The sequence below is a fragment of the Notothenia coriiceps genome, unplaced genomic scaffold (assembly GCF_000735185.1).
Source record: "Notothenia coriiceps isolate Sejong01 unplaced genomic scaffold, NC01 NC01_scaffold00005788, whole genome shotgun sequence".
Classification (NCBI taxonomy): domain Eukaryota; kingdom Metazoa; phylum Chordata; class Actinopteri; order Perciformes; family Nototheniidae; genus Notothenia; species Notothenia coriiceps.
In genome coordinates, this window is record NW_011338489.1 from 243389 (window position 1) to 256471 (window position 13083).

The window sequence follows — 13083 nt, forward strand, 5'->3', positions numbered from 1 at the left end:
TACTAATGCTAGTGTTCTAGCATCATTACTGTGTTTTTCAAACAACTTATAATTGAACCAGTCCTTGACTTTTTCTCTTTTCTTGCAGTCTGATATACGACCGATTTCGTGGCACCGACCCAAATAGCAAAGACAACTCTGTTGGACTTCAGCTGCTGGGAATCATCCTGGCCAACAACCTCCCTGCCCACGAGGCCTCCTGTGGAATTGAATATGATGGGTAAAATAAATAGTGTAGCTAAATGACCACATAAGCATACCGTGCCACCTGTCAAAACCATGATTACATTTGCTCATATACTGTACATGTTACCTTTTGAGTTGTAGCTGGCACATTTAGGTGAAATAAATCAATGTGTTTACATGTTTGTTATACCTCACATATTGCAAAGTGTCTTTTAACCATTTCTGTCCTGTGTATTTTTTTCAGGTACATTCAGTCTCTCACCAACAACGTTACCTTTGTAAGGTACAAAGAAGTCTACGCAGCTGCTGCTGAAATTATCGGCCTCGTCCTGAAGAATATGACTGAAATGGACAATGTATGAGACCTTCCCAGTTTTGTTGAATGACAGTTACTTTATATTTACATTTATGTCTGAGGAAAGCCCAGAGCAACTCAATAGCAAAGATCTCAGATGAAAAATAATGATTGTTTTCACAATTGATGCAGATGATAAATCCCTCCTCTTTTTATTCTGTAGCGTCGTCAAGAGCTTCTCAGTCTTGCTGCAAGTAAGATAACAAATCTGAAGAAAAAAGACATGGATGACAAGTTCATTATTTGCTTGAACAAAGTGTCAAAGCACTTTCCTCCATTCATGGATCGGTGAGTTTGTATTTCTAATCTGTTTATGCTATTTCAGTGTAATGCAAATAATGTCATAAATAAACAAGAGGAATTTTACCTTACCAAAATCCTTTACCCTGAAAGTAAATAGTTTTTCGAACTTGTCTGGGGCTTTTTCTAACTGCAGTTTTATTTCAACTTTTTCAGATTTGTCAACTTTGTGTTCTCCCTTCTACCGAAGCTGCACGGCATCTTAAAGACTCATTGTTTGGAGTGTGTGCTGAGCCGAGCTGATGTCATCCCAGACATCTTTCTTCATCTAAAGACCACAGGCTTCATTCAGATGATGAGCCATAGGTAATCCTAACCATACGGTTCTCCATGATTTGCATGTTTATTGTTTTTCTGTTTTAATAAAGCCTGATTGCCTATTATTATAAGTTTTCAGGGATTTTAATGATTCTGGGAATTGAAACAGGTACAGGAGGCAATATGTATAGTATTCATTCAGTGCAGCAATGTGTTGTCAGTCATTTTGTTTAGTTATCACTTATTTAGACATTTCTTTTTTTTATGATTTATTAACAGAGCTCTCTCAATAACCTAAATACTTTTTAAATGACCGGCTTCACACAACAACAGTACATCCAGTTCCTTTGTGAGAATCAAATACAGAGACTCTAAAGAGATGTACCATACAGGGAGTCCTTTATTTAGCTGACACAAATGTGAATGGTTTTTATTTATTTTTTGCTGACCTATGTGTCTGCACATCTCTCCAGGGATGAATCGAGGCAGAGAGTTTGTCTGGATATCATCCACAAGATCATGGCCCGCCTGACTCCAGTTGAGCTTCAGGAGCTCCTGGGAGCCGTGACAGCTTTTGTGTCCCACCCTTCCCCTGTGTGCAGAGAGAGGATGTATGACATCCTCATGTGGATCCAGGACAACTACAGGTACTGTGAGCCTTTTTGGCTTCAAACTAAACCACTACAATGTGGGTCAAATGCATTCCAGGTGGCAAAACTTGTCAAATGTGCAAATCCTCCATGATGACTCGTGTTATATTGCTCTATGCTTTAATTAAACTGTGTGTGTGTGTGTGTGTGTGTGTGTGTGTGTGTGTGTGTGTGTGTGTGTGTGTGTGTGTGTGTGTGTGTGTGTGTGTGTGTGTGTGTGTGTGTGTGTGTGTGTGTGACACACAGAGTTCATGTGGTCTTTAATGATATACTGTTTTTCTTATTCGTCCAGTGATGCAGAGAGCATGGAAGACAACACCTCGGTTGAGGTCTTGAATGCAGCTAAAGAAACTTTACTTCAGGGACTATCTGAAGAAAACCAAGGCCTTCAGTAAGTCCCCAATATTTCTCACTTGCCTTAATTGTATGTTATAATTTCTTATATAACCCAGAAGAAGTGTATCCTGAACCCTCCACCATACAGTAATGAGTGTTTTTTTAACTAACACCCCTCTTCCATTCTGTTTTCAGGCTTTATGTTCGGAACTTCTGGAGTCAGGAGAAGCGCCTCCCCACTGCGACCCTTGAGCGAATGATGGCAGTGCTTGGTTCTCTGTACTCCTGTCAAATAGAAAAGTGTTTCTTAAGCCTGGCTACCAATCTGCTGCTGGAAACGACCAGCCAGAGTCCCGACTTTAAACGAAACATGTTTGAGTATCCACTGTCAGAGTGTACCTTCCAGGTCCGTTGAAATCTGCAGCATTCATGTCTCTCAAAGATTTCCATCTTAAGATTGAATTTGTTTGTAACTATGAGTGTGATGGGTTTTTCACTCTCTAGGACTATGTGATTGATTCCAACTGGCGCTTCAGGAGTACAGTAATGACTCCCATGTTTGTTGAAACCCAAAGCTCTCAAATCCCTGAGAGTGTGTCAGCGACGCAGTCTGGAAGCATAAAGGGGAAGGTCCGAGCCACTCAGACTTCATTGGAGTTCAGCCAAACTCAAACAGCAGGTACATAGAGTTGAATATCCTGGTATTGAAGCGTAACTCATGATCGAGGCATGTGAGGTATTAGATATATTTGCCTTTGAATTGATTTTTTCCCAGGTCGACGTACAGCATATAACTGGCTGACGGGCAGCAGTGTGGATACACTAGCAGACTACACCCTTGGCTCTGAGTCTCTGTCGTCATTGATGGTGTTTGATAAGAAATCAGAGAGGCAGGCTGCAGCGAGGAGGCCAGTAGGAGAAGGGTTTGGCCTCAGGCGGCTCACTGCATCAACAGATGAGGTGGACAGCCGCACACAAGGTTAGTCTTTTAAAAGGATAAACCCACCTTTTTAAATGCGTAACATAAGTATGTTCTAATATCGAAATATTGGGTCATATAATCAAGTTGGAATAACTTGTGTGTCATGTGCAGTGTGACTATTTATGTTGATAGAAATTCTATTTATGAGAATCTTTTTTGTCAACAGCTGCAAACGAGCAACGTAATAACATCCTGAGATTGAGACGCAGATTTCTCAAGGATCAGGAGAAAGTCAGCTTGAATTTTGCACAAAAAGAGATCCGACATCAAAGACAGAAAAAGGTAATAAACCTGCAACCTTTGTGGAAGATTGAATGGCACCACAAATTCATTTTAAGAAATACAGCCAGTGTCTATAACCATCAATGGTTCTGTTTGGTGTCCTACAGGAAGACAAAGCTGATCAGAGGCTAAGAAAAGAGGCTCAGGTGACTCTCTACCGTAACTACAGAGTGGGAGACTTTCCAGACGTCCAGATCCCGTACAGCAGCCTCATCGCCCCTCTCCAAGCACTAGCCCAGGTTAGACTGCCAGAGGTCTCTGTGTCCTTGCCCGGAAACTTTAACCTCAGCTAATTGACTTTTCCCTTTCTTTGCGTGGTCCTACAGAGAGATCCGATTTTAGCCAAGCAGCTGTTCAGCTCCCTGTTTGCTGGAATCCTTCAAGAAATGGAAACACTCAAACCAAGAGAGGAGAGCGGGAGGATTAAAGAGGAGCTGCGGTGCAACATGAATACATTCCTGAGCAAAAGCTCCCTCTGCTTCCCTCCATTCATAGCATGTGTGCAGGTAAGATTGAAAATAATTAACCATTTAAATATTTTTACTTTTATCTGAAAAATGAAATTTAAAGGGCTAAAATGGAAGATGTATTGGTAATAATTACACTGTATTAATGACCAATGAGAAAAAAGCTAGAAAATTCCCTTGCAAGGTCTCATACTGAAGGTATTTGGAAACTTGATTATCAATGTCAACCCTAAAACCACATCCCTAAGGCCGAAAGCTGATGGGTTGAGTTTCAATCCTGCTTGTGTTGTTAGGACATGTGCCACCAGCATAAGGAGCTCCATCAGCTGGATCCAGCAGCCATCAGCTCCACCTGCCTGATGAGCCTCCAGCAGCCGTCGGGCATCCTGCTGCTGGAGGAGAGCTTGTTGCAGGGCGGGGGGGGCCACGAAGAGCCTTCTGCCAAGCGCTCCCGAGGACGCAAAGAAATCCCCCCAGATACCAACAAATGGATCCACCTTGCAAGGTAACACATTGTTGTAATGAATGGTCTTAGGTGATTTGGTTAAGTGCTAAAAATGCTTTTTGTTTTCCAGGCTTTACAGATCTTTGGAGGACTTTGATGTTGTGCGCGGCATCTTTGGTGGTAAAGTTGGGACCAAGTCCATCACCTGTGATGCACTTCAAGCTGAAGCCAACAATGACTATGCAGAAGCTGTTAAGCTTTACAATGGGGTATTGTTTTTCCCAATACAACACATCTATAGTGGTTATTTAGCATGTCTAGGCACGTGGATTGGTTCAGTTTTACCTTGATTACCTGCTGTGTGTGAAACGTATTGATCATTTGTACACTCATTTCATACTGGCAGGCTCTCAACACTGAGCTGTGGAGTGATAATGAGCCCACGGACTCTGAGAAGGACTTCTGGGAGATCGCTGCAATGGAGGCCTACAGTCATCTGACTGAGTGGAAGTCTCTCCAGTACTGCTCCACTGTGTACATAGATGAAAACTCCCCACCCAACCTGGAGAAGATGTGGTCTGAGCCGCTCTACCAGGTAATACATCTGACCTTTCAAATTCAAAGAATGTACCAAGAAGATGACATCCTGCAAGTTTGACTCTGACCAAAATGCTATTCTTCTTCTCTTGTTTAAAGTGCAGCGAGGGAGTGTTTGAAATGAAAACCTACATTACAGATACACCTCTTAGAATCTTTAGTCCTTTTTAGTAATGGTAATGGTAATGGTAATCAAAGGTTACATTTGACCCCAAAAGAAGAAAGATTTCTTAAGCAAATCGTAGGATTGTGAAATCAATGGTATTCAGATGTCATTTAAGTTTATGCAAAGCACAATGACAATGTCGTTAAACTACATGTGAGTACCAAATCTATGCACCACAGCTTTTCTTAATAGTATCTTTGCTTTGGTGCCAGGACATGTACCTGCAGCACATGATCCGCAGCATGTTGAAGCAGCTGCAGCTGGGCGAGACGGACCAAACTCTTCTCACCTTCATCGACAAAGCCATGAAGGTGGAGGAGCGCAAAAAGCTGCTGGAAAGCCATTACAGCCAAGAGCTCAGCTTACTCTACATCCTGCAGGAGGACTATGACCGCGCAAAATACTACACCAACTACGCCATGCAGCTCTTCATGCAGGTCGGCTGTTAAGCGCTCTTCAAATAATTGTTATTCATTCTTACTTCAAAAGCAACACAAAATGTTTTTACTGAACAGTATAATGTGTATGTATTTAGAATTCCTACATCGAAAATATTGGAAGTGGCAGTGCATTCAATGTCTTTGCCTCTTACAGAACTACTCCAGTGTGGATACGCTGTTGACTCAAAGTCGGCTGACCATCCTGCAGTCAGTGCAAGCTTTGACTGAAATCCAGGACTTCCTACTGTTCATTAGAGAAGACGGTGAGCAGATGCTACCTTTTTAAAACTCAAAAAACTGAATATCCCCAAAAAATGACCCCTCAGGTTTATTATTTAATCCAAAGTAATACCCTGTAGTATAATCTCACTACAACTGACCTCGTTACATACTTTGAAAACAATCTGCTTTTCCACACTCTTCAATACCTTATTCATGTTCATTCATTAGTGTCTGTGAGCTCCCTAAAGCGGCTCATCCGACTGTGGACTGAGCGGTACCCTGATGCTAAAGCGGATCCAATTAACTTATGGGATGATATCATCACATCTCGGTAAGAAAGGAACATTTTGTGTAAATGATCAGAAAACAAATGATGTGTAACATTTGATCTCCACATTTCAGATGTTTCTTCTTGGACAAGATCAGGGAAAAGCTAAGGGTCCACGCTCCCAGTGACAGCATGGAGGTGGACGACTCAGAAGGTGACATTGACACATTAGTTAATGAGTGCAAGTTCAACATGAAGCTACAAATGGCCGACAGCGCGTGGAAGCAGGTGAGGAACCAGCTGTGGAGGTTATTCTTCTTCTGCTATCACGTTTTACACTCAATTTGTAACATGTATGTTGTTTTCAGAATAACTTTCCTGTGGCCACCAAGCTGCTGAAGGAACTTCACGGAGAGGCCAAAGCAAACAGAGGCTGGTTGCTGCGGTGGGTCCACAGCTTTAGCCGTTACAACCATAAACGCAGCCTGGCCCAGGGTCCTGTGGAGCAAATCAGTACAGTGCTGAAGATTGTCCCACTCCTGGGTAAGCAAGGGAAATAACTCCTGTATGAACTCTTTGCCATAACACAACTGAGAATCAACAGCATTCAAGCATTTTATTTTTAGCACTTGTTCCTGTTTAAAACATTGTAGTAATTGAACAAGTCAGGGTGTTTACTTATTAATATCAACATTTCAAGTTTGTAGGGCCATTCCTTGGAGACATTAAACTCTGGAAAAAGACACTTTTTTATTTTAGTTTTACACTTTTTGATGCTATTTATAGTTTGTGCGTTAGTTAGCCAGTTGTAGTAACACATATAAAGTAATCAGCATATGACATTGTTGAGATTATTTCAATGACACTCAAGTATAACTTTACTTAAGTTGCTGAAAAGTGTGACTGTATTTTAATGTCAGCTCTCTTGTTTCTGCAGAGGACCTTCAGGATGACTGTCAGAGCGCCACAGCTCAAATATTCAGATTCCAAAAGATACTCCAGGGTACGTCTTTCGACATCCTGGCAACAGCTGTAAGCAAGAGCCCCTCGGTGCTGGGAACTATTGAAGCTGAGAAAGCAGAGAGAATTGCGCAGCTCTCTGGATGTGCTTGGCCCAGTGCAGATCCAAAGGTAGGTATCCTTCTTATATCTTTTAAAACATATAATGTACAGTATGTCTTGTGCAAAAATGTGTTGTATGTTAAAAATAATGATTTGCTAAAAACTGTTTTTCCTGCAGAAAGTGGAAGTGGGGCTGCAGCTAAAAGCATTGCAGTTGCTGTGTGATGCTACCAGAAAGGCTGACGAAGAGCTCCAGTCTTATACTCAGGACTGTGTGGAGAGCAGCAGCATCATTGAGACATACATGGCTTTGGCTAACTTCTGTGACAAGCTGCTGCGGGAGGAGGAGCAGAAAGATACTGGTGAGACATAATGCTAGCTAATGGTTTTCAAAGGATACTCTGAGGACACTTTATTTACTGTTTACGTTTCTTCATGCCCTCATGCAACCGTAACCCAGTGATCTAACTTGTAATGTTTTTGCGTTTTGTTACAGAAAGCCAATTTCCAGACCTGCTGTCGCTGCCTGTTCATGTAGTGGAGAGCATGATGAAAGCACTGAAGATGAACTCAGAGGAAGCTCGCCTCAAGTTCCCACGTCTGCTGCAGATCATAGAGTTGTACCCCTCTGAGACACTGGACCTCATAACAAAAGAGGTAAGAATCTTAAGACCAGGGATGTCATGTTGTGTGAAAACAAAATTATCATTTTAAAAATCAATTATTTGACTCTTTGTTATAATTTGTGAAAAAAGGTTGTTTTTCCCGCATGATTTCAAACAGAATTGAAGTAAAGCCATATTAAAACATCTGTTTCTGTGTGTAGATGATGTCCATTCCATGCTGGATGCTGATTGGCTGGATTAGCCAAATGGTTGCCCTACTGGACAAGCCCGAAGCAGTGGCCGTGCAGCACTGCATTGGGCAGATAGCAGAGTGCTACCCTCAGGCACTGGTTTACGCTCTGATGATCAGCAGAGAATGTTACCAGTTTGAGGACTCTGCTACAGGCTTCAGGCAGCAGGAATTTGTCAACAGGTAAACTACCAAAAAGAAATTCTGGGGAAGAATTAAAAAAGACACTTTAATATACATAAATTACTATTTATTGGTATTGTGTGTGTGTGCTTGTGTGTTTATTAACAGGCTCATGAGCATGCTTGATAAAGGAGAAGCTGTGAAAAACGTTGTGGATGCACTGCAGCAGCTAACAAACCCTGATATGCTTTTTAAGGTAATAAGTGCAAGTTTAATCATGAATTAACCAAACGGCCCCTGGTTATTAACCTGTCTTTACCTGATGATTGTCATTTGGCCCACACAGGATTGGTGGGACTATGTGAAAAATGAATTTGAGAGACCAAGCTTCGACAAGAAGCAGATGGCCAACATGTATGACGAGATGCTCTCTTCCCTCGGGGATCGTGACATGGGCCGCCATGGAAAGTTTCGCACAAGATTCATCAAGGTTTGTTTTCTTTGATCCCTTTCGTATAGCAAAAGTATGTTTACTCTACACAAATGCACTATTCAACGTCATTTGTTTGTTTATTTAACAGAAATTTTCCAAAGAGGTGGAGAAACTACTGGGACCTAAAGGCAGCAAACTGTTTGAGAAGAGGAAAGAGAAGAATTTTGTGCGGCAGGTGGAGGAACTCACATTATCCATGCGTCAATTCCAAAATGACCCACCAGGGAATCTGAAGGAATACTCGCCCTTGCTGAGTAGATTTAAAGCAGACACATTCAACAATGAGCTAGAAATTCCAGGTCAGTTTAAACTTGCACTATTCAAATCAGGGCAATCTGAGCTCTCTAAATGTAGGTGTTGAGTAATCTGTTGACTGATGAAGCTGTTTTTCTTTCCTGTCGCTATAGGACAATATGATGGCAGATCCAAACCTTTGCCAGAGTATCATGCAAAAATAACAGGCTTTGACGAAAGGGTATGTTTATTTTGACATTTACTTTAAAATAATAGTTTTCTAACCCTTTTTAAGGTCAGTACATTAGCTTGATGTTATGCCCCGCAGGTAAAGGTGATGTCCTCTCTTCGCAAACCCAAACGTCTGATCATCCGTGGGGATGATGAACGGGACCACCCCTTCCTGGTGAAGGGTGGAGAGGACCTTCGTCAGGACCAACGCATCGAGCAGCTGTTTGTTGTCATGAACATTCTACTGAGTCACGATGCGGCCTGCACCAACAGAGGCATGCAGCTGCGCACCTATCAAGTCATTCCCATCACCAGAAGGTAGTGGGCTTCTCTGCTTATCCATTACTCTGTCCTTCCAGTTGAATTGAATGCTTGTAATCTTTACATAAATTGAAGTAGGACTAGATCATGGTTGTTTTTATGTTCTTTGGTAGCGGGATCAAGCAAGGAAGAGATTAAAAACAGCACAAAGTCTAGATATACAAAAACGATTATATTTTCTAATACAAATTGAAATAATACTAGTATTGTTCAGTGAAGTTTAATTTGCCATCCTCACTGCCTTTTACAGAATTGGCCTCATTGAATGGATGGAGAATACCTGTACTCTGAAAGACTTCTTGCTCAACACAATGACTGACGCTGAACGGGACACAGCAGGAAGGTACAGTATTTATATTTCACTCTTATAACTTCTATGTCTTGAGTGATTAAGTTGAAATTAAATCTTCAGAGCTATTACATTTTCCACATTATATATATTTTAATGCTATCAAAATTACCGCGTTAAAGGCGGTAATTAATTTTTTTAATTAATTGCGAAATATTTAACGCATTTAACGCATGCGCAGAATGGCCCGCCCCATACATCCCACCAGTGGCAGCGCCAGGGTATGGCTGGGGTAGGCTACAGCCATACCAAGAAATGGCTTAGCCCCACCTTGAAAAATGATGTTAAAGTAAGCAAAATAAATAGAACATCTTTGATAATGTCTTCTGGCCAATCAGAATCAAGATAACGGCGTGGTGTTGTTGCAGGAAGTCCTGACGGAGAATACTTTTGCTGTAGTACATCTCTATATACATCGATACAAAGTGAAATACGACCCCATGGTTTGATGATTGATAGGTGTGTGGGCTGTCTTTCATTTTGACACACAGAACAATGTTATAATAAACATACATACTGTATGTTAAATGGATATATCCGCCTTCTTTCATTTATCTTTCCATTCCCACAACAATATACATAAAGAAATGGCATATTTTGGACATAGTTCGAATGGTGATTAATCATGATTAATAAATTTTTAAGCTGTGATTAATCTGATTAAAATGTGACATCATTTGACAGCCCTAATATATTTGTATCAAATATTATGAATTTGAGATCCAAGATACTGTATCGTAAATGGTGGATGTCTTTAAGGTTTTAAGGTCTAAAGAAAATATAAAATACAATAACACTAAACTAAACATATATTGTCTTTCTTCTTTTAAAGGTGTGTCGAAGATTACAATAAATGGCTTCAAACCATCAGTCCAAAGATAAGTGGTATAGCACTATATGGTTCAGCTTACAAGTAAGTTTCCTGAGTGTTCATTTTTTATCCTGAAACTTAAAAGTTTTGGCTGAATTTTATTGAGTATTATCAAATGTGAAATATCAGACAACCATGATCTACAGCATATTTATCCTTTGTCAGGCAAGCCAAACGTAATGAGACGGTCAACAACTTTTCCAAAGTGCTGAAGCATGTACCCAGTGATCTCCTGAAGTAAGTTTAATTTGTATAAAACTGCTCATTATAACATCATTTCACAACATAACTCAATTTCTTCTCTTTTTCAATTTCGCAGGAGAGCTTTCCTGAAGATGTGCAACAGCCCTGAGGCCTTTCTTTCCTTGCGCTCACACTTCATCAGCTCGCATGCCTTGCTCTGTGTGAGCCACTGGATTCTAGGTATTGGAGACCGCCATCTCTCCAACTTCATGATCAACATGGAAACAGGAGGCATGATCGGCATCGACTTTGGTCATGCATTCGGTTCAGCCACACAGGTTATTCTTGTTTGTTGCATTTAAAATGAATGTTGAAATATTTCAGTCGGCACCAAAGTGGTAACCTGACCTATTATAAATAAATTGTATTTCCTCACAGTTCCTCCCTGTGCCTGAGCTCATGCCATTCCGGCTGACACAGCAGTTTGTGAATCTAATGCAACCATTGAAGGAGTCGGGTTTGATCCAGAGCATCATGGTACACTCCCTCCGAGCCTACAGAGCTGAGCCAGACCTTTTGCTGAACACCATGGATGTGTTCGTCAAGGAGCCCTCGCTGGACTGGAAGGTAACCAATCACTCCTCCCTCGAAAAGATCCTATTAAACATTGAATTTCTGATTTGTCACTGTGCAACAAGTGAACTGCAGATTATAAGGCATTAGTATAGGCAGGGGTGCACATCACTTTTTTGCCCTGGTTCTCAAAGGAGCACCTGGAGATGTTGCTTGATGCGCATCCTTAAAATGAAATAAACCGGACCTTTTGAGGGGTACTTGACTTTATGAAGGGGGGGAGGTGCGCTAGTGAGCACGCAGCAGGGTTACTTTGTGGAGCGCATTAAGCAGACCCTTCAGGCGATAGCGAGGGGTAGAGCGAGGGATCGCAGATGCCGTGGTGCTCGTGGACGGATTAAAACAATTAAACCTAAATGGCTCGCGAATTATACTTTGGCGGCCGTTAATATACCTGGGCGGCCCGCCCAAGTAAAGTCTGTGTGGGAAACCCTGCTATCTTTCCAGTTCTTATGCAACTCGCAAATATCTCTCTCTTCTCTCTTTTCTATCTCTCTCTTCTCTCTTTTCTCTCTCTCCCTCTCTCAATGTTGGTGCGCAAATGCGCCTTTTTTCAAATGATCAGAATACTTGTAAGTAGTTGTAATATTTGACACAAACATGAAATGGAGACCTTTTTCTAATACTTCACACAAGAAAGTACATTACATTAAATACATTTATTATTTATTATTTACATTTATTTACATTTCAAACTGAACTACAAATGATGTTTCTCTTACAGAACTTTGAGTTGAAACAGCTGAAGAAAGGAGGCACATGGACAGAAGACGTGAACACCAAAGAAATCAACTGGTACCCCCTGCAGAAGGTGAACTTTGCCAGAAGAAAACTAGAAGGAGCAAATCCAGCTGCTATAACCAGGTATATAATCACATACGGTATAATCATCACAATACGTCAAATGAATTACATTTTATTATCTAAGTTCTGTTTCAGAGGCTTTTTTGAGCCTTCAAAATGGCATCATTTGAATTGGACATGTGTGTGATTAGATGTTGTTTTGTTTTTGTCAGTGAGGAGCTGAAGCTGGGCTTTGAGAAGGACGCTTCTTTCCCAGGGCTCCAGTCTGTGGCCCTGGGGAGTGAGGAGCACAACATCCGTGCTCAGCTTCCAGCTGCAGGCCTGTCAGTGGAGAAGCAGGTGGACTGTCTGCTGGACCAAGCCATGGACCCAAATGTGCTTGGCAGAGTTTGGCAGGGCTGGGAACCATGGATGTGATTGGTTTTCAATTACAATAAGTAGGAAACAAGTCATTGCTGGATAGTCGCACAGACTTTGGAAAATGTGTAGGAAAAGGAAATTGGGGAACATTGTTTAAAAAAATATCCTTGTAAGGTCAAATGTTTTGTCTTTTGTACCTGTGAAAGATAATTTTTGAAATATGAAAAGGATTTGGCAGTATCAGCATATTATTGGCCACTTTCATAACATTTCAAAACGTTTGTGTGAGAATAGTACAAGTGAAAAGATTCTTGTTTTAACATAAGGGCATAAATATTTTGATGTTGGCAATTCCTTGCACTTAAATTCTACTGGAACAGGACCAATCTTTACCATCCTTTATTTCTGTCTTGTAACTTCAGTTTGAACAAAAAAATAAATGTGAGATGCTGATGTAAAAAAAGATACTATCACTTGGGTCGTCTATTTTTAAACTTTTTAATATTGTGAACTTGGGAAAATACATAATATTTTAGATTTTTACGATACAACAAATTCATTCATTTTTCATTGCACGAAAAACTTTAACCATCATTTAAAAAGCATTTTA

At 40.9% G+C, this 13083-nt stretch overlaps 1 protein-coding gene across 1 annotated transcript in view; it reads left to right on the forward strand.

The window, feature by feature from the left end:
* The window catches only part of prkdc (protein kinase, DNA-activated, catalytic subunit), a 29061-nt gene extending 16123 nt beyond the window's left edge, over positions 1 to 12938 (forward strand). Inside the window, exons 51-86 of the mRNA XM_010768563.1 lie at positions 89 to 220; positions 431 to 542; positions 705 to 829; positions 998 to 1147; positions 1573 to 1746; positions 2042 to 2140; positions 2281 to 2491; positions 2590 to 2764; positions 2861 to 3064; positions 3234 to 3349; positions 3457 to 3588; positions 3676 to 3855; positions 4110 to 4321; positions 4392 to 4530; positions 4668 to 4856; positions 5237 to 5461; positions 5619 to 5727; positions 5915 to 6017; positions 6089 to 6242; positions 6323 to 6497; positions 6892 to 7085; positions 7195 to 7378; positions 7513 to 7673; positions 7843 to 8054; positions 8163 to 8250; positions 8341 to 8484; positions 8576 to 8786; positions 8895 to 8962; positions 9050 to 9270; positions 9524 to 9616; positions 10455 to 10535; positions 10659 to 10730; positions 10813 to 11014; positions 11115 to 11303; positions 12034 to 12173; positions 12326 to 12938. Of these exons, the coding sequence (XP_010766865.1) occupies positions 89 to 220; positions 431 to 542; positions 705 to 829; positions 998 to 1147; positions 1573 to 1746; positions 2042 to 2140; positions 2281 to 2491; positions 2590 to 2764; positions 2861 to 3064; positions 3234 to 3349; positions 3457 to 3588; positions 3676 to 3855; positions 4110 to 4321; positions 4392 to 4530; positions 4668 to 4856; positions 5237 to 5461; positions 5619 to 5727; positions 5915 to 6017; positions 6089 to 6242; positions 6323 to 6497; positions 6892 to 7085; positions 7195 to 7378; positions 7513 to 7673; positions 7843 to 8054; positions 8163 to 8250; positions 8341 to 8484; positions 8576 to 8786; positions 8895 to 8962; positions 9050 to 9270; positions 9524 to 9616; positions 10455 to 10535; positions 10659 to 10730; positions 10813 to 11014; positions 11115 to 11303; positions 12034 to 12173; positions 12326 to 12530 (5581 nt within the window). The 3' untranslated portion in view covers positions 12531 to 12938. The remainder of the gene's footprint in view (positions 1 to 88; positions 221 to 430; positions 543 to 704; positions 830 to 997; positions 1148 to 1572; positions 1747 to 2041; positions 2141 to 2280; positions 2492 to 2589; positions 2765 to 2860; positions 3065 to 3233; positions 3350 to 3456; positions 3589 to 3675; positions 3856 to 4109; positions 4322 to 4391; positions 4531 to 4667; positions 4857 to 5236; positions 5462 to 5618; positions 5728 to 5914; positions 6018 to 6088; positions 6243 to 6322; positions 6498 to 6891; positions 7086 to 7194; positions 7379 to 7512; positions 7674 to 7842; positions 8055 to 8162; positions 8251 to 8340; positions 8485 to 8575; positions 8787 to 8894; positions 8963 to 9049; positions 9271 to 9523; positions 9617 to 10454; positions 10536 to 10658; positions 10731 to 10812; positions 11015 to 11114; positions 11304 to 12033; positions 12174 to 12325) is intronic.
* The last annotated feature ends 145 nt before the right edge of the window (positions 12939 to 13083 follow it).